This window comes from Anguilla anguilla, chromosome 13, assembly GCF_013347855.1.
Source record: "Anguilla anguilla isolate fAngAng1 chromosome 13, fAngAng1.pri, whole genome shotgun sequence".
Taxonomy (NCBI): domain Eukaryota; kingdom Metazoa; phylum Chordata; class Actinopteri; order Anguilliformes; family Anguillidae; genus Anguilla; species Anguilla anguilla.
In genome coordinates, this window is record NC_049213.1 from 7,709,249 (window position 1) to 7,733,197 (window position 23,949).

Genomic DNA, 23,949 nt, shown 5'->3' on the forward strand with positions numbered 1-23,949 from the left:
ATCCCCGATTGCACCAACAAACCCACGTTGACACAAGCAGATTAACCGCAGACCATAAAACTAACAACCCTGGTGAAAGTGAAAAATATGACAAGCAATTCCAGGTGTGTTTGTGCCTGTGCTATCACCAAAATAGGGCACCTTTCTTAATACTGTAACTTATTATAGCTTCTCTTCATTTTAATCTGCATGAATTGTATGTTCTGACAAAGGTTGATCCATCAGATTACTCTGATATCAATAAACTCCTTATTTATTTCACAACTGCTGTCTTTGCAAATAATTTGTAAATGTATCATATCAGTAAATAGTAATAGTAAACAAAATAAAATATATGGTAAGTGCTGAGGTTTTGCATTTGATGCTGCTTATGTTCTGGAAAAAAGACGTTAAATGAGGGCACAAGTTAAAACATCTTGATTCATAAATCGTTTTTTAACCAAATTTTCTGTTGCCCGGCAATTTTATTGCACTTTATTCTGACCAGATTTAAAAAGTGGGAAAATATGTGGTCAATCATCTACATTATTAATGACATAATACTCACATGGCCTTCCTGCAGTGCCTGACTACTGGTAGCAGTCTCTGATGACATGCTGCTGATGTGTTGTATGTCTTCAAGTTAAACTCATCCAGGATCTTCTCCGACATCAGTAACACAAAGGCCAGAGCTGAACATTGGTCTGGTTCCAGCTCTTTATCAGAAAGTTTTCTTGATCTCAGGGAATTCTGGATTTCCTGCACTAGAGAGTTGTCATTCAGTTCATTGAGACAGCGGAACAGATAGGTGATCCTCTCTGCTGAAGATTCCTCTCTGATCCTCTCCTTAATGTACTGGACTGTTTTCTTAATGCTCTCTGATCTGCTTTCTGTCTCTGTCAGTAGTCCTCCTAAGAGAGACTGAATGGACTGCAGAGAGAGGCCGAGAAGGAATCGGAGGAAAAGGTCCAGGTGTCCATTCTTACTCTCTAAGGCCTGATCCACTGCGCTCCTGTGTAGCTCAGACAGCTGCACTCTGTCACTGTGAGGTTTTGATTCTTCTGCTCTGAGTACATTTCTGTTCTCATTTACACATGACTGCAATACAAACAAGGCAGCCAGATACTCCTGAATGCTAAGATGCACAAAGCAGTAGACCTTCTCCTGGTGCAACCCACACTCCTCAAAGATCTCTGTGCACACCTCAGAGTACACTGAAGCTTCACTGACATCAATGCCACTCTCTTTCAGGTCCTCTTCATAGAATATCAGATTGCCCTTTTCCAGCTGTAGAAAAGCCAGCTTCCCCAGTTTCAGGATGATTTCTGTATCTAATGCTGACATCTTCTTTGTGTCTGTCTCATCAGTGCCATGATATTTCTGATTCTTCACATTAGTCTGAATGAGCAGAAAGTGTGTGTACATTTCAGTCAGAGTTTTGGGCAGATCTCCACTCTCTGTTTTACCCAACATTGTCTCCAGAACAGTAGCAGAAATCCAGCAGAAGACTGGTATGTGACACATGATGTAGAGGCTCCTGGATGACTTCATGTGTGAGATAATTCTGCTGGCCTGGTTCTCATCTCTGATTTTCTTCCTAAAGTACTCCTCTTTCTGCGGGTCATTGAACCCTCGTACCTCTGTCACCTGGTGGACGCACTCAGGAGGGATCTGATTGGCTGCTGCTGGTCGGGAGGTGATCCAGAGGAGAGCAGAGGGAAGCAGATTCCCCTTAATGAGGTTGCTCAGCAGCACATCCACTGATGATGACTCTGTTATATTGGAGCAGTACTTATTACTTTGGAAATTTAGAGGAAGTCGACACTCATCCAGTCCATCAAAGATAAATACAACTTTGACTTCATCACCTTCAAAACTTTTGATCTCTTTCAGCTGTGGAAAGTAGTGCTGCAGAAGCTGCATCAGACTGAATTCTCTGTCCTTCTTCAAGTTCAGATCTCGGAAAGGAAGAGTGAAGATGAAATCAATGTCCTGATTGGCTTTTCCTTCTGCCCAGTCCAGAATGAACTTCTGCACAGAGACAGTTTTCCCAATGCCAGCGATGCCCTTTGTAAGCACAGTTCTGATAGGTTTCTCTTGTCCAGGTAAAGACTTAAAGATATCCTTGCAGAGGATTGCAGTCTCCTTTGTGGTTTGTCTCTTGGATGCTGTCTCAATCTGTCTGACTTCATGTTCATTATTGACCTGTCCACTTCCCCCCTCTGTGATGTAGAGCTCTGTGTGGATCTCATTGAGGACGGTTGGCTGGCTCTGCTTTGCTAAAACGTCAAATATGCATTCAAACTTCTTCTTCAGATGAGTTTTCAGTGCCTGCTGGGCTCTTTTTATGGACTCATCTGAAGAGAGGAAATACGAGAAATAATAATTTAAAAAATGTGATAAAATATGTTATTGAGTGGGAAATGTTTAAGAAAAAACGGCCAAAAAAAATTATTAATGCATTCTGTCTCCACAATATTTCACACACATCAGTGTTATATGCTTATAACAGTATGTTACACACCTAACACAGCATTACACACCTCTCTCACAGTGTGTTACACACCTCACACAGCATTACACACCTCTCTCACAGTATTACATACCTTCCATCATTGAAATAGAATTTCTTGCTGACAGCAGCATCAGTGTCACTGTCACTCTCGCTATAATCGTTTTCGACCAAATTAACACTAATGGGTATTTTTTTCATTATGATGAAAAGGAGCGCTTTTTCGATTCCGAGTTCCCAACCAACTGCCTCTGACAAGGAAACCCTGTTGCAGGGTCATGCTTTTCCTTTTGGAACGAGCTTCTTTGCAGCGTGAGACACCAAGAGGCCCTTATAATGTGATACTTTTATACTGATTGCTGAGTTTGATTCCGGGATACAAAACTCAGGGCAGTACGTCTGATGGGACAGTGGTCTAGTTACTGGTTTTTGAGCATAAGATTCTGCCTTTAAACCCCCCTCAGGGACATTTAATCTTGTTCATTTCCTTGTGCCTGTAATAACTGCTTGAGGCAATATGTTAATAAATTTAAATGTAAAATGAATAAATGTTATTTTGGCCTTTTATTTACAGTATGAAATATTGTCAATGTAAAACAGTATTATGAAAGTGTAGATGCTGTAAATCAGAACATTGATCACTGTTAGATTTGCTATCTAAACTCATATCAAAATTCTAATTGATACACAGTAGCAATGAGAGAAAGCTCTTACTGTGCTGATCTCTTTCCAGTGAATCAGCGAGATCCTTCTGCTTCATGTTCCTCAGGATGTGGAGTGTGATCTTCAGAAACCCCTCACTGCCACAGGTCTCCAGCAACTTCTCAACTATGCACACAGCCTCAGGATCCTCCTGCTCTCTCTCAATGCATTCTGGGTAATCATCAACTTCATGACTGTCGAACAATTCATTAATGAACTTCATAAACTGATCGTCAAGACAGCATTCCGGGCAATCCTGACTCAGATGGCTCTGAAACAGTTTCAACTTCTCATCCTTCTTCAGCTTCATCAGAGTGAGCAGGAGAGACTGAAATAAACACAGGAAGAGGTGTGCTGTATCAGTGTGAAATAAATACATGAAGAGTTGTGCTGTATCATAATAATAAATTAACACGACAAACAAAATGGGCCATAATTCATGAACCATAACATTGAATTTTTACGATGCTACATGTGAGGTTACACATGCATCCGTAAATTATCCTGGATAAAGACATGACTCCTTTATATTGGCCAACTCTGTCATTCCTGCAGTCTTCTAGGGGAATCCCCCTCCTGGAGGGGTGGCTGTTAGGGGACAATGGCTGTCCGATAAAGACACAGCTGAAGATAATAATAGAGTGTGTGAATAGTCATTCAGTCGAAAACTCACAAAAACATGTACTGTAGCCCAATAGAGAGAACGTTTGGAATGCTGAAAATACACTTCAGATGTTAGCATAAGTCAGGTGGAACATTACAGTACAGCCCTCAGAAGGCCTGAATATTCTTTGTGGCGTGTTGCGTGTTGCATAACATTGCCAAAGTCATGGATGTGTCAGACATAAACAAGGACACATTACAGGACTTTAGAAGGGGTGATGGTGAACTGAACGTGCTGATGCATATTAATGAACCGAGATACCCCAACAACACGGGCGAGGAGGAATCAGCTGGCAGAAGAGCAGCTTCATCTATAGCCAGCCAAGCAGACAGAATGATTTAATTGATTGAAAAAATCCACAACATTGCCCAGCGAATACTGCATTTATTTCGACATTTTAAATCACCTTTTTATGATTTATTTTCAAATATGGTCTGCGGGATTCACTGTGCATGATGGTTGTTTTATTTAGATCTCCGAATTTTAATGGACTCGCATAGAAACAGGTCTTTTATGACAGAGGAAAATCTGTCTTTTTAAATCCACCATTATATTATCAATCCACCAAGGTGCAAGTGCACGTGGCTATTAGAGGGAATGGCAGATGATATGCTGACTGGTTTATAACATGTTTATGCCCAAGACACACCTAGAAATTAAGGCAGTCAGTTCAGCCCATTAGAACCCTGTGCCTTACATTGCGCTCAAATAATCCACTGTTAAACCAGTATAAGAGGGTTTGGACAGAACCTAAATATGTGTGTGCCACGTGCTTTACTATGCGCTAAGATCATTAAAATAGAGCATTTTTTATTACATTTCTTAAATGTTTAAGTAAAAGCTGGTTTATTGTGTTCATATGATATTCCACTTTGAATGGTCATGAATAATACAAAAAAGGTGCAATATGTTATTAATGTTAAGGGCAATGTTAGGCACTTGTAAACATTACCCTTGCACCATATAAAATAGGCATTATACATACTCATATAAATGTACTGCACAAAGAAAGACATAAGCCATAAAAAACTAGAAAAAAAGATCTCATACCTTTTTTGCGGAAGATAATTTATCTGAACCCTTCTCTTCAAAAGAGCCGTACTCCAGTGACTGCTGGACCCTGTGATCAAATCATGGAGACAGAGCTTCTAATTAAACTCATCTGCTAACTGCAGCTCTAACTCACAGCACGTGAAGACAGAGCTTACAGTAAAACTCATCCGCTTACTGCAGCTCTAACTCACAGTACAGAGAGACAGAGCTTCCAGTTAAACTCATCCGCTTACTGCAGCTCTACCTCACAGCACAGAGAGACAGAGCATCCAGTTAAACTCATCCTCTTACTGAAGCTCTATCAGCGCATGGAGACAGAGCATCCAGTTAAACTCATCCTCTTACTGCAGCTCGAACGCACAGCACATGGAGACAGAGCTTCCAGTTAAACTCATCCTCTTACTGCAGCTCTAACTCACACCACAGGGAGACAAAGCTTCAGTTTAAACCCATCACCTCTCTCTAGCTCTAAATCACAGCACAAGGAGACAGAGCTTCCAGTTAAACTCATCCTCTTACTGCAGCTCTAACTCACAGCAGAAGGAGACAGAGCTTCCAGTTAAACTCATCCTCTTACTGCAGCTCTAACTCACAGCACATGGAGACAGAGCTTCGAGTTAAACTCTTACAGCAGCTCTATCCAGAAGAATCTGTTTACACATTGTGTACTGAACCATTTGCACAGTTTCTCTCTTGAACACACATCAGAGTTAGAAACTAATGAACGTTGCGCACAGAATGCGCAAAGCAAGTTCTGTCAGGAAACTCAAAAATTGCAGCTGACCAATCGGACGGCTCCATTAACCTCATACTCATGCGTTTCCACAATCATCCAATTGCATACACACGACACTCTTCTCTTACACATCCAATCACAGGCACACATCACCAATGGAGCGCCTTTTTAAACCACCAATCAGACCTCTCAGTGCTGCTGCTTGCCTGCGCTGCTTTTGCCTGCTTCACTGCTGCTGCTCACAACTGCACTCACCCTCCACCACCCCATCATCACCTGTTGTTTGGATCTGCTTCTACATACTGGGGGGTTTTACTGGTATTCTTCCTGTTTAGTAGGGGAGATGTATAGTACTCCCTGTTAGACAAAGTTAGTGCGTGCACTAATATCTAAAGCAGATCCATTCATCGCCAAACCAAAAATGTATTTACATATCCATGTAAGTATTTTAATACCTGTGTTGTCCTTAATAGCATAAAATGTGGTTGCAGTTCGCTACTTGTTGATTAATTCACATGAAATATGAAGTCACTCCTGTCTGAGCAGTCTTAACAGCTAGAATATAGGGACAGAGCGAGGAATGGAGGGAGGGGAAGTTTAACTCTGATACTGCAGGAAATGGATCAAGTGTCATTTATTGCAGAAATTTAACAAGAAAAAACACCATCTAAACAGCTGTGAGCCAACATGGTATACCACACCTACACCTGAATGTGACATAAGACACTCACTGACACCTGAATGTGACATAATACACTCACTGACACCTGAATGTGACATAATACACCCACCTACATCGGAATGTGACATAAAACACTCACTGACACCTGAATGTGACATAATACACCCACCTACATCGGAATGTGACATAAAACACTCACTGACACCTGAATGTGACATAATACACTTACCTACACCGGAATGTGACATAAAACACTCACTGACACCTGAATGTGACATAATACACTTACCTACACCGGAATGTGACATAATACACCAACCTACATCGGAATGTGACATAATATACCCATCTACACCTGAAAATGACATAATACATCCATCGACACCTGAATGTGAAATAATACACCCACCTACACCTGAATGTGGCATAAAACACCCACCTACACCTGAAAGTGATATCATACACTATCAATACCTGAATATGAAAAAAATACACCCACCAGCACCTGAAAATGACATCATAAACCAAACCTGCACCTGAATGTGACATAATACACCAACGTACACCTGCACATAGTGTACCATACCATCTACACCTGAATGTGACATGACACACCCACGTACACATGAATATGACATGGAGCACCCAACCTACACCAGAAATTAGCCAGTCAGATTTAGGTTTAATTAAACAGTAGTATCAATATGAACCTGTTTATTCACCTTGAATCACCTGGAAACTCTTCTCTGAAGTTAAGTATCCTCCTCATTGAATCATCACTCTTCATAGACACACAGCTGGGTACAGGTGACCCTGCTCTTTCTACCTGAACCCTGTGAACAGAACATGGAGACAGAGCTTCAAGTTAAACTCATCCTCTCACAGCAGCTCTAACTCACAGCACATGGAGACAGAGCTTCCAGTTAAACTCATCCTCTTACTGCAGCTCTAACTCACAGAACATGGAGACAGAGCTTCAAGTTAAACTCATCCTCTTACTGCAGCTCTAACTCACTGCACGTCTGAAAGTGACATAATACCCCCACCTACACGTGAACGATACCAGCCAGATTGAAGTAGAATTAAACAGTAGTGTCAGTATGAACCTGTGTAATTACCTTGAATCAGCTGGAAACTCTTCTCTGAAATTGATTATCCTCCTCATTGAATCATCACTCTTCATAGACAGACAGCTGGGTACAGGTGACCCTGCTCTTTCCTCCTGGACCCTGTGATCAAATCATGGAGACAGAGCTTCCAGTTAAACTCATTCTCTTACTGAAGCTCTAACTCACAGCACATGGAGACAGAACTTCCAGTTAAACTCATCCTCTTACAGCAGCTCGATCCAGAAGAATCTGTTTACACATTGTGTACTGAACCATTTGCAAAGATTCTCTCTTGAACACACATCAGAGTTAGAAACGAATGAACGTTGCGCACAGAATGCGCAAAGCAAGTTCTGTCAGGAAACTCAAAAATTGCAGCTGACCAATCGGTCGGCTCCATTAACCACATACTCACGCGTTTCAACAATCATCCAATTGCATACACACGACACTCTTCTCTTACCCATCCAATCACAGGCACACATCACCAATGGAGCGCCTTTTTAAACCACCAATCAGATCTCTCAGTGCTGCTGCTTGCCTGCACTGCTTTTGCCTGCTTCACTGCTGCTGCTCAGAACTGCGCTCACCCTCCACCACCCCAACATCACCTGTTGTTTGGATCTGCTTCTACATACTGGGGGGTATACTGGTATTCTTCCTGTTTAGTAGGGGAGATGTATAGTACTCCCTGTTAGACAAAGTTAGTGCATGCACTAATATCTAAAGCAGATCCATTCACCGCCAAACCAAAAATATGTATTTACATATCCATGTAAGTATTTTAATACGTGTGTTGTCCTTAACTGCATGAAATGTGGTTGCAGTTCGCTCCTTGTTGATTAATTCACATAAAATATGAAGCCACTCCTGTCTGAGCAGTCTTAACAGCTAGAATATAGGGACTGAGTGAGGAATGGAGGGAGGGGAAGTTTAACTCTGATACTGCAGGAAATGGATCCAGGGTCATTTATTGCAGAAATTTAACAAGAAAAAACACCATCTAAACATCAGTGAGCCAACACGGTATACCACACCTACACCTGAATGTGACATAATACACCCACCTACATCGGAATGTGACATAATACACTCACTGACACTTGAATGTGACATAATACACCTACCTACACCGGAATGTGACATAATACACCAACCTACATCGGAATGTGACATAATACACCTACCTACACCGGAATGTGACATAATACACCCACCTACACCGAAATGTGACATAATACACCCACCTACATCGGAATGTGACATAATATACCCATCTGCACCTGAAAGCGATATCATACACTATCAATACATGAATATGACAAAATACACCCACCAGCACCTGAAAACGACATCAAAAACCAAACCTGCACCTGAATGTGACAATACACCAACGTACACATGAATATGACATGGAGCACAAAACGTACACCAAAAATTAGCCAGTCAGATTTAGGTTTAATTAAACAGTAGTATCAAAATGAGCCTGTTCATTTACCTTGAATCACCTGGAAACTCTTCTCTGAAGTTGAGTATCCTCCTCATTGAATCATCACTCTTCATAGACACACAGCTGGGTACAGGTGACCCTGCTCTTTCTACCTGAACCCTGTGAACAGAACATGGAGACAGAGCTTCCAGTTAAACTAATCATCTTACTGAAGCTCTAACTCACAGAACATGGAGACAGAGCTTACAGTTAAACTCATCCACTTACTGCAGCGCTAACTCACCGAACATGGAGACAGAGCTTTCAGTTAAACTCATCCTCTTACTGAAGCTCTAACTCACTGCACGTCTGAAAGTGACATAATACCCCCACCTACACGTGAACGATACCAGCCAGATTGAAGTAGAATTAAACGGTAGTGTCAGTATGAACCTGTGTAATTACCTTGAATCAGCTGGAAACTCTTCTCTGAAATTGATTATCCTCCTCATTGAATCATCACTCTTCATAGACAGACAGCTGGGTACAGGTGACCCTGCTCTTTCCTCCTGGACCCTGTGATCAAATCATGGAGACAGAGCTTCCAGTTAAACTCATTCTCTTACTGAAGCTCTAACTCACAGCACATGGAGACAGAACTTCCAGTTAAACTCATCCTCTTACAGCAGCTCGATCCAGAAGAATCTGTTTACACATTGTGTACTGAACCATTTGCAAAGATTCTCTCTTGAACACACATCAGAGTTAGAAACGAATGAACGTTGCGCACAGAATGCGCAAAACAAGTTCTGTCAGGAAACTCAAAAATTGCAGCTGACCAATCGGTCGGCTCCATTAACCACATACTCACGCGTTTCAACAATCATCCAATTGCATACACACAACACTCTTCTCTTACACATCCAATCACAGGCACGCATCACCAATGGAGCGCCTTTTTAAACCACCAATCAGACCTCTGTGCTGCTGCTTGCCTGCGCTGCTATAGCCTGCTTCACTGCTGCTGCTCACAACTGCACTCACCCTCCACCACCCCATCATCACCTGTTGTTTGGATCTGCTTCTACATACTGGGGGGTTAACTGGTATTCTTCCTGTTTAGTAGGGGAGATGTATAGTACTCCCTGTTAGACAAAGTTAGTGTATGCACTAATATCTAAAGCAGATCCATTCACCGCCAAACCAAAAATATGTATTTACATATCCATGTAAGTATTTTAATATGTGTGTTGTCCTTAACTGCATAAAATGTGGTTGCAGTTCGCTCCTTGTTGATTAATTCACATGAAATATGAAGCCACTCCTGTCTGAGCTGTGATAACAGCTAGAATATAGGGACAGAGTGAGGAATGGAGGGAGGGGAAGTTTAACTCTGATACTGCAGGTAATGGATCCAGGGTCATTTATTGCAGAAATTTAACAAAAAAAAAACACCATCTAAACAGCGGTGAGCCAACACGGAATACCACACCTACACCTGAATGTGACATAATATACCCACCTACACCTGAATGTGACATAATACACCTACCTACACCTGAATGTGACATAATACACCTACCTACACCTGAATGTGACATAATACACCTACCTACACCTGAATGTGACATAATACACCCACCTACATCGGAATGTGACATAATACACCCACCTACACCAGAATGTGACATAATACACCCACCTACACCTGAAGTTAAAAATAATGCATGTACGTGTGTTTGTGTGTGTGTGTCTGTGTGTATGTGTTTTCTTTCTCTCTGTCTTATACACTTCTAGAAGTCCAAACTAGTGAGCTTGGCTTTCCTCTCTATCCTCCCCCTGCCATCCTGCCAGGGAGGAACTGGCTGTGATGCCATGATGCCCAAGACTCTGAAAGCAACCGATCGATAAAAGACCAAACTATTATATCTGATTTAAAGCTTGTTTATGTAACACTGAAGACTAAAAGGTCACCATGTGCTTATTCAGTATTCATGCTATATTACTAGACACAGCCAATCATTTACTTTTTTCAGTCTTACTATATGCTTATGTATTAGCCATGCATCAATAAGAAATAGAACTGTACAAATCATAGGTAAAACACTTTGAGCTATTAAAAAGGAGGGAGTGCCCCAGTTTTCTTCAGTTTGAGCGTTTCCATCTTTTTGTGTGTAAGTGCCAAACACGTTCTGCAGAAATAAATATTATTTCTCAGATGGATATACCTTGTTGTGCCTGGTTATTCTAAGGGGAGAATTTACCCTGCTCAGCAACACCCACCTACACTTGAATGTGGCACAATATACCCATCTACACCTGATAATGACATAACACACCTATCTACAACCGAATACAATATAATGCACCCACCTACACTTGAATGTGAAAAAATATACCCATCTACACCTGATAATGACATAATACACCCATCAACACCTGATAATGACATAAAACAACCACCGACACCAGAATATAACAACACACCATAAACAACTGAATGGGACATATTATACCCACCAACATTTGAATGTGACATAATACACTCACCCACACCTGAAGATGACAAACAACACAAACCTACACCTGAATATGATATAATAAACCATCAACCCCTGAATATGACATAGGCCTAACACACCCATCGACACCTGAATGTGAAATAATACACCGACCTACACCTGAATGTGATATCATACACTATCAATACCTGAATATGACAAAATACACCCACCAGCACCTGAAAACGACATCATAAACCAAACCAAACCTGAATGTGACATAATACACCCACGTACACCTGCACATAATGTACCATACTATCTACACCTGAATGTGACATGACACACCCACGTACACATGAATATGACATGGCGCACCCAACCTACACCAGAAATTAGCCAGTCAGATTAAGGTTTAATTAAATAATAGTGTCAATATGAACCTGTTCATTTACCTTGAATCACCTGGAAACTCTTCTCTGAAGTTGAGGATCCTCCTCATTGAATCATCACTCTTCATAGACACACAGCTGGGTACAGGTGACCCTGCTCTTTCTACCTGAACCCTGTGAACAGAACATGGAGACAGTACTTCCAGTTAAACTAATCATCTTACTGCAGCTCTAACTCACAGCACATAGAGACAGGGCATCCAGTTAAACTCATCCTCTTACTGCAGCTCTAACTCACAGCACATAGAGAAAGGGCTTCCAGTTAAACTCATCCTCTTACAGCAGCTCTATCCAGAAGAATCTGTTTTACACATTGTGTACTGAACCATTTGCGCAGTTTCTCTCTTGTACACACATCAGTTAGAAACGAATGAGCATTGCGCGCGCAAAGCAAGTTCTGTCAGGAAACTCAAAAATTTGCAGCTGGCCAATCGGACGGCTCCATTAACCTCATACTCACGCGTTTCCACAATCATCCAATTGCATACACACAACACTCTTCTCTTACCCATCCAATCACAGGCACACATCACCAATGGAGCACCTTTTTAAACCACCAATCAGACCTCTCAGTGCTGCTGCTTGCCTGCGCTGCTTTTGCCTGCTTCACTGCTGCTGCTCACAACTGCACTCACCCTCCACCACCCCATCATCACCTGTTGTTTGGATCTGCTTCTACATACTGGGGGGTTAACTGGTATTCTTCCTGTTTAGTAGGGGAGATGTATAGTACTCCCTGTTAGACAAAATTAGTGCGTGCACTAATATCTAAAGCAGATCCATTCATCGCCAAACCAAAAATGTATTTACATATCCATGTAAGTATTTAAATACCTGTGTTATCCTTAACAGCATAAAATGTGGTTGCAGTTCGCTCCTTGTTGATTAATTCACATAAAATATGAAGTCACTCCTGTCTGAGCAGTCTTAACAGCTAGAATATAGGGACAGAGTGAGGAATGGAGGGAGGGGAAGTTTAACTCTGATACTGCAGGTAATGGATCCAGGGTCATTTGTTGCAGAAATTCATCCACTTATTGCAGCTCTAACTCACAGCACATAGAGACAGAGCTTCCAGTTAAACTCATCCTCTTACTGCAGCTCTAACTCACAGCACATGGAGACAGAGCTTCCAGTTAAACTCATTCTCTTACTGCAGCTCTAATTCACATCACATTAAATATCTGATTTGTGCATTCATACCTCTTTCTGTTAGTGCTGAGGGTTCCTCCTTTGGTGTCTGGCTCTCCTGAGTGACTCATTTTAGAAACAGCGCCCCCTATCTCAGGAGACTGGAACACATCAGACCAGTTTACACCACATGTGGGTTCTATCCCAAACTAGCCAACCTGTAAACACACAAAATGAGAACACACCGAACACACATATAGACACACTAATATACAGAGACATGCATATACACGCCACAGTGTTGACAGGAAGCAATCAAGAATTTCAATAGGCCCTAAACATGTTCTATACAGCAACTGTATTACATAAACGTAAGTGGTAAACTCTATATTGATTGTACAACTTGATAAATATTTTTTGTTAACGATTCAATGGAATTCAATGGAATCTGTCAAAATTGCACATTTCTCAAATTATACATTTATTTCCAGAAAATAAGTGTCACAATTATTGCCCCCTCCACCCCTTATTCAGAACTTTGTTCGCCCTTCCCTTGCAGGGATAATGGCACTGAGTCTTTATGAATAACGTCTTATAAGACTGGAGTACACATTGGGAGGGATCTTAGACCCTTCCTCCATCCAGATCCTTAATATCTTTTGATCTTTGCTAAAGAACTGTCCTGTTCAATTAAAACTGCAGGTTTCCAATGGAGTTCAAGTCTGGAGACTGCACCCATTGCGAAATGTGGCTTATGTGGTTAATTAATCATTTATCTGTGAATAGTCATGTGTGCTCAAGGTCACTGTTTTGAGATCCACTAGTGGCTTTCAGTCTGCTGGCAGAGGCAACCATGTTTCTGGCTAAAATGTCCTGGTACCTGGGTAGAGTTCATGATGCTGTTTTAACAAGGGCCCAAGGATCAGTGGAAGCAGCACCGCCCCATAACATTAAAGATCCACCGCTGTATTTACCAGTATATATGAGGCCTGTTTCTGTATACTGTTGCACACTCATAAAGATGACTCTTCAAGCATGCATGTTGTTGAGGGTTCTTTATCAAAACTCTGCAATATCCAATACAATGCATAAAAGAATGATCACTTCGTAGTAGCATGTTTCACTTTCACTGCTTTGGCAAACACTGAACTCACGTGTTCCAAAATAATAACACAGTTATTATATTATCATCACATTAACATTACTAACTTCGCATTTACATCTCTTCAAATCCAAATTCACCAAATACCAAAATAATAACAGTTATTATACTGTCATCACATTAACATTACTATCTTCGCATTTACATCTCTTGTTCCACCCTCCAGTCCATTTGGTGGCGGTAATGCACCTATACGCTGGCTTACAAACCGCCAATAAACACCAAAGAAGAACTTCAATAAACCATCTGCAAGCAGTTTATATTCTACAGCACCAGTTAACTTCACAAGCAACTGTTAGCTAGCTTGCTTGCAGGAGTAATGAAAAGCTGACAGTTTGGTCATTTTGAACACACGATGGTCATGCAGAAAGTTGGTTAACTGGCTGTTAGAAACCAGTGATAATAGCGCTAATGTGATTTAAACTTTGACCAACTAGTTATAACGTAACTACTTGGATACCTCGTTTGATAATTTGCCCCCTTCATCGCAAACAGAAGAAACAATTAAAACTTTGGCAGCTGCTATTACCGTAGCCCTGCAACACATAACCTACTAGCTAACGTTAGTACCATTTACTGTATACGTTATAAGGGCTAGTACTCGGTCGGGAGCTAACGCCACGGACACGCCGACGTTGAGTTTTGACGCTTCCTGTTAACTAAAATAATTATCTCAATAACCCATTTACACTGGTCATATCCCATACATTCATCACTGACATCAGGTAGGCGAACGATATTCCCGCGAAGTAGCTAGCTACATCTCTGCTATGGCTAATCATATTGCTAGGCTCCACTCCACATGCGCCACGTTAGCTAACTCAGTCAAAAAGTACCGCGAACTACAGTATAACACTCCAAATCTACACTCTAGTTCCTCAAAACACATTATACACATTTCCCTCCTAATACAGTGGCGCTGCATCACTTATAAACCATTATCTCACCTGCAATATCCAATACAATGCACAAAAGAATGATCACTTCGTAGTAGCATGTTTCACTTTCACTGCTTTGGCAAACACTGAACTCTGTGCACCGAGTCATCCTATTTCCTTCCCAAGCAGCTCCGCTACTGCCCTCTGCTGTGCATTGCGAGTACTGCATACTCAGATAGCCATAGACACCTGACCCAGATGACCAATATACATGAATACTAACAGTAAAATAAAAGAATACATCCCACAGCCGCTATACTTAAATCTAAACAATGTAAACTAAAACAAGAAAATAGGGAATAGGGGGGGTCACCCGTCATTGTCTCTATATTGCCACAATACACATCCCTAAATCAACACCAAACCCATATCCTTTGTATTATATACCAGCAACTTTATTATGTACACCCGCTCATTAACGCAAATAGCCTACTCCACCAAACAGCAAATCATGTGGCTGCAATTCAATATATAAAGTGTGCAGACATAGTGAAGATGTTTAGTTTTTTGTTTGAGCAAAAATTGTAATGGACAAGATGTGTGATCTAAGTGACTTTGACTGCGGCATGACTGTCGGTGCCAGGCGTAGTGGTTCCACCATCACAGAAACAGCTGCCCTCCTGGGATCTTCATGCAATACACTCTCTAGAGTTTACAGAGAATGGTGCAATGAACAATGTAGTATAATGGGTAAGGAACTAGTCTTATAGACTAAGGATCACAGGTTTGATTCTAGGGTACAAAACTGCCATTGTATCCTTGAGAAAGTTACCTAACCAGCATTGCTTCAGTATATATCTGACTGTATAAATGGATGCAATGTAAAAGTTGTGTAAGTCACTCTGGATAAGAGTGACTGCTAAATGCCTGCAATGTAATGTAACCGTAGGATGGAGGACTAAAATAGGGCTGCCACCAGGGGGCGCTGCTCTGTTCTGGTACAGTAACTGTTGTCTCACATGGGCCATGTGAGATCAAGGTCAACCCATAACTGTTTTAATTCTGAAAGGTAGTAAGCAGAAATATTTCTCTCCCTCAAAATAGTTTTATACCTTGATTAAGGTTACCCATTCATGTAATTTGTTCATGAAATATGGAAGATAATATGTTTGATGTTCATGATATGTTACTATTTGCGGTCAATGATTTACATAAAGTATGCAGTGTTCATCTTTATTTATGGCACTGGCATGACTAGTAGCTATTTATTTCGATATTGAAAATGAATGAAGCGCACAACTAATTTGGTTGTGGATTAAATGTTGATTGTATTTGCTACTACTTAGTGTTTTACTAGCTATATTCTTTTATTTCTTGCCATATGTTTATTAGACTTTAACTACTTGTTTATGCAAATTGAACTAATGTGAAGCATGTGTGCTACACACTAGCTATATGTAGCTGCAGTGTAGTGTAGTTGGCCATGTAACTAATTCAGCCATAACTGTTTCAATTCTGAAAGGCTGGATGTGTGAGACTGACTGCATGCTGCTGTTTCAACTGCTTCATCTGCCACCAAAGAAACAACACTGCTGTGTTTCAACCGCAACCACAAACTCTCCCTATACTCCTTTTCTTCCACCAAGACCCCACACATAAAACAACAGACTTTACGGTCAGGGTTATTCGTGGAAGGGACGAAAAGCATAAGCACACAGTAACATAGGGTTACATAATGATGTCATCTCATTTAACAGTAGATGAGACAATGTCATTTTGAAAATGCTAGATTTCTGGGTTTGACTGATTACTCCCAGTAAAACATTTACTTTGCATTGCAGGCATTTAGCAGACACTCTAATCCAGGGCGACTGAAACAAGTTTTTATTTTGCATAGTATTTTACATTGCATCCATACAGCTGGATATATACTGAAGCAATACAGGTTAGGTACCTAGCTCAAGGGTACAACAGCCGTGTCCTACCTGGAAATCGAACCTGCGACCTATAGGTTACAAGACCAGCTCCATACCTATTAGAATGGGCAAGATGTGTGATCTAAGTGACTTTGACTGTGCCAGATGGATGGTGCCAGATGTGGTGGTTCTAGCATCACAGAAACAGCTGCCCTCCTGGGATTTTCATGCAGTACAGTCTCTAGAGTTTACAGAGAATGGTGTGATAAATAAAAAACACCTTGTTAATGAGAGATCAGAGGAGAATGGGCAGACTAGTTCAAGCTAACAGAAAGGCCACAAATGAAATAACAGCTATGCTTGGCCAAAGAGCTCTAATGTCATCTCTCCGGACCACAGTAGATGAAACAAAGGAGACAATTTAGTTTCTTGAAACTGTTGATTATTTCCAGTAAAACCATTTTTCCTGAAACCACTCCAAATAGCCTTTAGACATGGAGGTAGCATCTAATTTTGGAGCATCTAATGTAGCAATTAATTGTAGATTTGGAAACTTGGTGACCCCCCGATGCAACCAAGTTCTGTAATTCTCCAACTGTGGCCACTGGATTGTTCTTTGCTCCCTGAACCATCTACCTCACTGTGCACGGGGCTAAGATACACTAGCACCCTCTACCGGACAGATTTAACTCTACTCCAGTGGTTTTAAAATTATTAATATTTGGTCTCACAGTATTAAGTCATATATTTCCTTCTTTGTTAGTTTTTGACCCATTGCCATATTTTTGAATGTCAACAACCATTTTTTTCTTCATTTGTGAGTTTGTTGCTTTTGATGAAAAATGGATTTTATAAGTGTGTTGCCTCAGTTTTATACTCCAGAGAAGTAGCAAGTCATGGAAGAGCAAGACACTGTTCCTCAGGTCTGAGATCAGCTTAATGTCTTATATAGGCCTACATTCTGGTGTAGATCAGCTTCATGTCAAATATATATATATACAGTTGCAATCAAAATTATTCAACCCCTGTGGAAACTGTAAATATTTTTAAATGTATGCTTTTTGGGAGACTTGAAACTAAAAAAACAACATATATGTCACTTGTGTGTTATGTTAAAATTCAAAATAAAAATGTATTTTTTAATATTTCCGAGTAGCATGTAAATTTTGTATTTCAGCCATATCATAAATATTCAACCCCATTCAATATCACCATTTTTTAAATATTTGCTGGTCTGTAGGGTGACTAAATTTTGTGGAAACACACTTAAGCCATTAGGAAATCCATAAAGATACTGTTTGCTTCACTTGTGATAAACATATAAATCCCACCGATGCACTTCTACACATCAATTTGAAGCTGACTAGCAAACATGCCAAAGACAAAGGAGCTCTCTCAAAAGTTAAGAGAAGAAATTATTTCACTGCATAAAAAAGGCAATGGATACAAAAAGATCTCCAAGATATTGAAAGTACAAAGAGACACAACTGGCAGCATCATAAGGAAGTTTAAAAGTCATGGAATAGCAGTAACCCTACCTGGAAGTGGAAGGAAGAGTAAAGTTACATCAACTGTTATCAGGCACATCGTAAGAACTGCTGAAAAAACACCTCATATTACTGCCAAAGGATTACAGAATGACCTTTTGAAAGTTGTAACAAAAGTATAAGTACAGAAGTTAAGAAGGATATTGAACAAGCAAGACCTTCATGGCCGGACACCTCGCCGCACTCCACTCTTAACCATTAAGCATATGAAAAATTGACTTGAATATGCAAGACATCATTTGGATAAGTCTATGGAGTTTTGGGAGAATATTTTTTACAGAGTGACGAGACAACTGGAAATTTTTTAGACCCATGGATAAGCGGTATGTCTGGCGCAAGAAAGGTGCAGCTTATGACAAGAAGAACACCAGCCCCACAGTGAAGTATGGAGGTGGGTCAGTCCTTCTGTGGGGGTGTTTTGCTGCTTCTGGTACTGGCGATCTTCAGCATTTGACTGGCACCATGGTTCCTTGAAATACCAAGCCATTCTAAAGAAGAATGTGATGCCCTCGGTGCATAAGCTGAAACTTGGTGATCACTAGACTTTCCAGCAAGACAATGATCCCAAGCATACATCAAAGTCAACCAAAGCTTGGTTCAGTGAACGATCTTGGAATGTCCTAGACTGGCCTTCTCAGTCCCCAGATTTAAATCCCATTAAAAATCTTTGGTGGGATTTGAAGAAAGGAGTGGAATCACAAAAATCAAAGAATATCGGTGAACTTGAAGCATTTGCACAGGAAGAATGGGCCAAGATTCCAAAAGAGAGGTGTCAGAGGCTTGTGAGAACTTATAGGAAGCCTTTATTGGAAGTTATATAAGCTAAAGCATGTTCCACAAAGTACTGATTTTGGGGGTTGAATAATTTGGTCATTGATTTGTGTTTGGAGAGAATATCATTTTTTCCTTATAACAAATAGTAAACTCAGCTGCATGTTTTCAAAATCACTTGAACATGTTCTAATAAACATGTATTTCTGTTTACAAAGGCTTAGTTGATACATTGTCATGAAATTTTATTCACATCACAAAGACATCTTATGGGTTAGAGGGGTTGAATAATTTTGATTGCAACTATATATATATATATATATATATATATAGCTAATTACATTGAATTGAGAAAACCAACCACTTTATCAAGTTAATATTTTTCAATCATCATGATGATATGATTATTTGGGGGGGGGGGGGGGGGGGCGGGGGGTTGTATTGGCCAATTTTGAATATTGACCATCCCCCCCCTAATTTAGGCCCACGTATAGCCTATATATATATATATATGTATGTGTGTGTGTGTGTGTGTGTGTGTGTTTCATTAGTTAGGCTATTTTATTCTTGTTCCCCTCCTCGTACACCCCTATTTGTTCAAGTGAAATGAATATTAGAACCAGCTATCATGCTTATGTCTGACCAGGTATTAATTGTATTTTCATTTTTTTCATTCACTCCCTCATTTATTTATGTATATTTCTTTGAATATATATTAGGGTGCATCAGACCCTATGGTAAGCAATTGAATTAGGTCCATAAATACTCTATAACATGGATTCTCAAATTTGGACCACAAATTTAAATCCAGCCCTAGTTTTATGTTCTCCAGGTAATTAACAGAACAATTTATGCTACTTTGTGCCAGACTGCATTCACACGTGACTGCAGGGTTTCCCCCAGAAAAGTTGTTAGGCCAGGTGGCAAGTATCTTTTGACGGGGGCCGGCGGCCCGGCGGCCAAGTGTCTTTTTCGATGGGGGCCCGGCGTGGGCCAGTGACAGACTGATGGCAGCATTAAGATAGGGCCCTATAGTTTCTGTGATAACAGAATCACAGACGGAATCGCGGAATTGAGAATTTTAAAAAGCTATAACACAGATTCCATAGGGCCCTACATTAATTTCTATTTACAACTATAACTATTTACAGCATAGCATAGTCTTACAAAGAATCTGACAACAATGTACAGACTTGGAATGCTGTGTTTTCAACAACAACAAAGGAAATTAAATTAAATTAAAATAAATAATATCAAAGTCCTGATTGGCTACTGATTCTTACAGCCTTGGAATGCTGGGCACATTTCAACAACAACAAAATATCTATGTATCTGTGTTACTGACTGTTTGGCTAGCTAGCTAAGTTAGCTAAATGACCACGTTGTCATGCTCATCAATGCCACCAAGCTAACGTTATTAATAAACAATGAAGTCGTTATTTACATGACGATTAATAAATCATGTAATGTTACAATGTATCGAACGTTACATTCATGCTACTAGTTTAACGTTACCTACACACTGCTTAAGTTAATATTAAAAGAATGTAGGCTACTTACCGACGAGATGAAGTGACACAGTTTGTAACGAGGTTAGTTAGCCTACTAAAGAAATGGTGCCTTGCTAGGTACCGTTAGCTTGTGATAGCTGGAAGCATCAAGTGTTGAACGTCACTCTATGCACAATGAGGGTACAGAACAGACCTGCTGTTTTCCTATAGTGCGTTCATGTTTAAACCAACAGATGTCGCTGGTGAGCTTTCCAACCAAGCCGCCCCACTGTAACTGTAGTTTAAAAAACATCTTAAAAATACATTTAAAAAAAAATTCCCCGATGCTTTGGCCCGGCGAAGGGGTCAATGTAGACCCGGCGGGCCGCCGAGCTTGCAATACACTGGCGGAAACCCTGCGTGAGTCCCAGGTAAACGGAGGGTGGAAAACAAGCAGTTCTTGGATGTGGAAGCCCGCGATTAGAGTAACAGTACACTAGAACCACACCAGAAACCCATGATTTGGGATGGCAGATATGCCATCCCAAATCATGGCAGGGCGGCATGCCCTATACCTGTACAGCACCAAGAGTTTGGCACGCTTCAGGGTCCCCCACAGAAATAACAGCCACAGACACTCAGCCCTTAAAAACATTAAATTCTGTACATTCTCACCCCATTTCAACAGACAGAATTCATAAACAACTTCACATGTCCACACAATAAAGCCCCAAACCAAGTGGGTTTTCCTTCTTCTTCTTCCTGCCGACTATACCACAAACAAAATGTCTCCCTATTGGACATTTTACCGACACCAGCCAATCCTTCACCTACACGAGCCAATCAAAATCTTGCACACACGCAAAATAGCCATATCTTTTTAGTCTGAAGCATTTCTGGTCTTTACAGTCTGTTCATGGCCTAGTGGTCAAAGTTACAGCCTATGGACCATGAAGCTGCTGGCTCAAGCCCAGCCAGGGTCACATTTCTTTAACCTGTTTTTTTTACTTCTCAATTATTGCTTTTGCACCACTTTTGCAACGTATACACTGCATTATGACATACCATCTACACGTTCAGTTAACCGGCTACAATATTGCAAAGCCATGAGCTCTTCTATTATCACCCAATAAATTTCCAAGTTTCCACAGCCAGTCTGTTTATGGCCTAGTGGTCAGTGTTACAGTCTATGAACCATGAAGTTGCCGATTCAAGCCCTGTCAGGAACAAGTTTCTTTAACTTGGTTTTTTCCTCACTAATAATTGTCTGTTACTTATCAATTATTGCGTTTGCACCACATCTGCCCGGCATTTACCGCATGTATACACTGCATTATGATGTACCATCTGCACGTCGTCCAGTTAACCGGCTGCACTATCGCCAGGCTATATGGATTCAACCGGAGCTCAGCAGTGCTTACTGGCCTGTGTTCTTTAAAACCACGGACGGGTTTTACCAGGACATTTCACGCATTGAATTGTTATGTCGTGGTGGCGTACTGCCAAAGTTACGCACTGAAAGCCAGAGGTCGAAGAATCTAATTCCGCCTCGCCCTCAGGAAGATATTTTGATATTTTACACTAACGTTTTCTTACACTTATATTTGCTTTACCAAAAGTCACTCACGGCCAGCCATATGCATTTCATGACGACAAATGTATTGGTTTTCTTAAAAAGTTACACCAGCTGACCACTGTGCCATTTCTACTAACTATATTTCTTCACTTGGCTACTGTAGAAAACGTTCTTATCAGCAAACGCCACATTTCTACATTCATGTTACCTCGCTCTGTTCTCTATCTACCCACATACAAACAATTACTACGTATGTACTGTCTGCAACTCCCCATTAAAACATTACATTTCAACTCATGACTCAATCATAATTATAACTACTAGTACTCAACATGAGAACAGCACATCAGGGCAATAGATTCCCTATACATTATCACACGTTACTTCACCCACCACTTTCACGAGGGATATGCTTATAAGGAAACGCAAATTGCTCATGGTCGCTTCATTTACTTTGCACTATAGTCTGTCATCATGTCAAACTTCACCTACACGCCCATTCTGCTAAAAAACATATTGTTTCAACTAGTCAATTTCATCATTTTTCCTCATTTCCCTCGTACTATTGTTATTTTATCATATGCAAAGATTGCTGGGACATGTGCGTCTGCTCCTATTCCCCCCTATCAAGTGTTCCGCTTCTACTACTTCCAATTCTCACATAAGGTCACTGATCTACCTTAGAAAAAACAGCGAAGAGGACTCCTACCTGCAGATAAGCCTATCAAACTGCCTATAAACCTTACAAACACTAAAAGTGCATCTCGACGAAATAGAAGCCAATTGCACCCAGACCACCATTTTATTGTCAGTTTCCTGTTTTGCTGAATTAGGCGTGTTAATGTGATTATACTAGAAGATTCCCGTTCCTCCTCACACCTCTTCACCTTTAGTTTATATTCTCTCCATCCCACTCCACAACACGCTACTTACTCTGTTCTTTTTTCAGTTTTATTCCATCTTCTACTCCCTTTTCTTTCTCGTCCGTCTTTAAAATGGCGTTTGAGTTTGAAACACTCTCAGAGTTGTACTTTTGCACTTTCACTTTCCAATTGAGCTTTTAAGTCAAATTGCCTCCAAGGGGCGTCTGGTTCGTGACGTCACAGCCCAATGTTAAAATCCTATTGACTTTTTAAAAATTATTGATTGTAAAATATCTATAGCGATTAAAAATAAAAGATTTCTCACGTTTTTTTGGGACCGTCATTCTCTACCGTAGCATGTGCTTGGTTATATTTATTTCAATCTCTGGAGGGAAAAAAAACGGATTTGTGTCGATTTACGATGTGCTGGTGGTCCTGAACTACACATCAATCACTCGCACGGATACACGTCTACCCGCCAAGTCTACCCGCCAAGTGCGGTGCCTTGGCTGCCCCTAACTGTTGGTCTGGGATCAAATTTCCCTTCCCAGGTCCTAACTTTAACCATTAGCAGGAGAAGAAAATAACTGACTCTGGACCAGCAGATAGGGCCAACTGCACCCAACACCGGTGGCTAGCTAGCTATACCCACGACAAATGCGGTGTCACTGGTTAGCTTAATGCATTTTTTCAATGGTCGGGACAACAATGTTAAGAAGGGAGAAAATCATTCCAAATCCAACCATGTAGAGCAGGTCATATACAGCCAGGGTAGATTAGCGGGTCTGTCAGCGCC

General features: G+C 40.7%; 1 protein-coding gene across 1 annotated transcript; it reads right to left on the reverse strand.

Annotated features, from left to right (window-relative positions):
• Positions 1-543: 543 nt before the first annotated feature.
• On the reverse strand, positions 544-23,489 carry LOC118211937 (NLR family CARD domain-containing protein 3-like). Its single transcript, XM_035389527.1, has 10 exons — positions 23,224-23,489; positions 13,023-13,168; positions 11,823-11,933; positions 9,332-9,442; positions 8,936-9,046; positions 7,447-7,557; positions 7,051-7,161; positions 4,908-4,977; positions 3,206-3,521; positions 544-2,336 (listed from the first exon to the last, which is right to left on the reverse strand). Exons 2-10 carry the CDS (start codon positions 13,079-13,081, stop codon positions 544-546), a joined length of 2,793 nt encoding a protein of 930 aa, XP_035245418.1. The 5' UTR covers positions 13,082-13,168; positions 23,224-23,489.
• Positions 23,490-23,949: the final 460 nt, after the last annotated feature.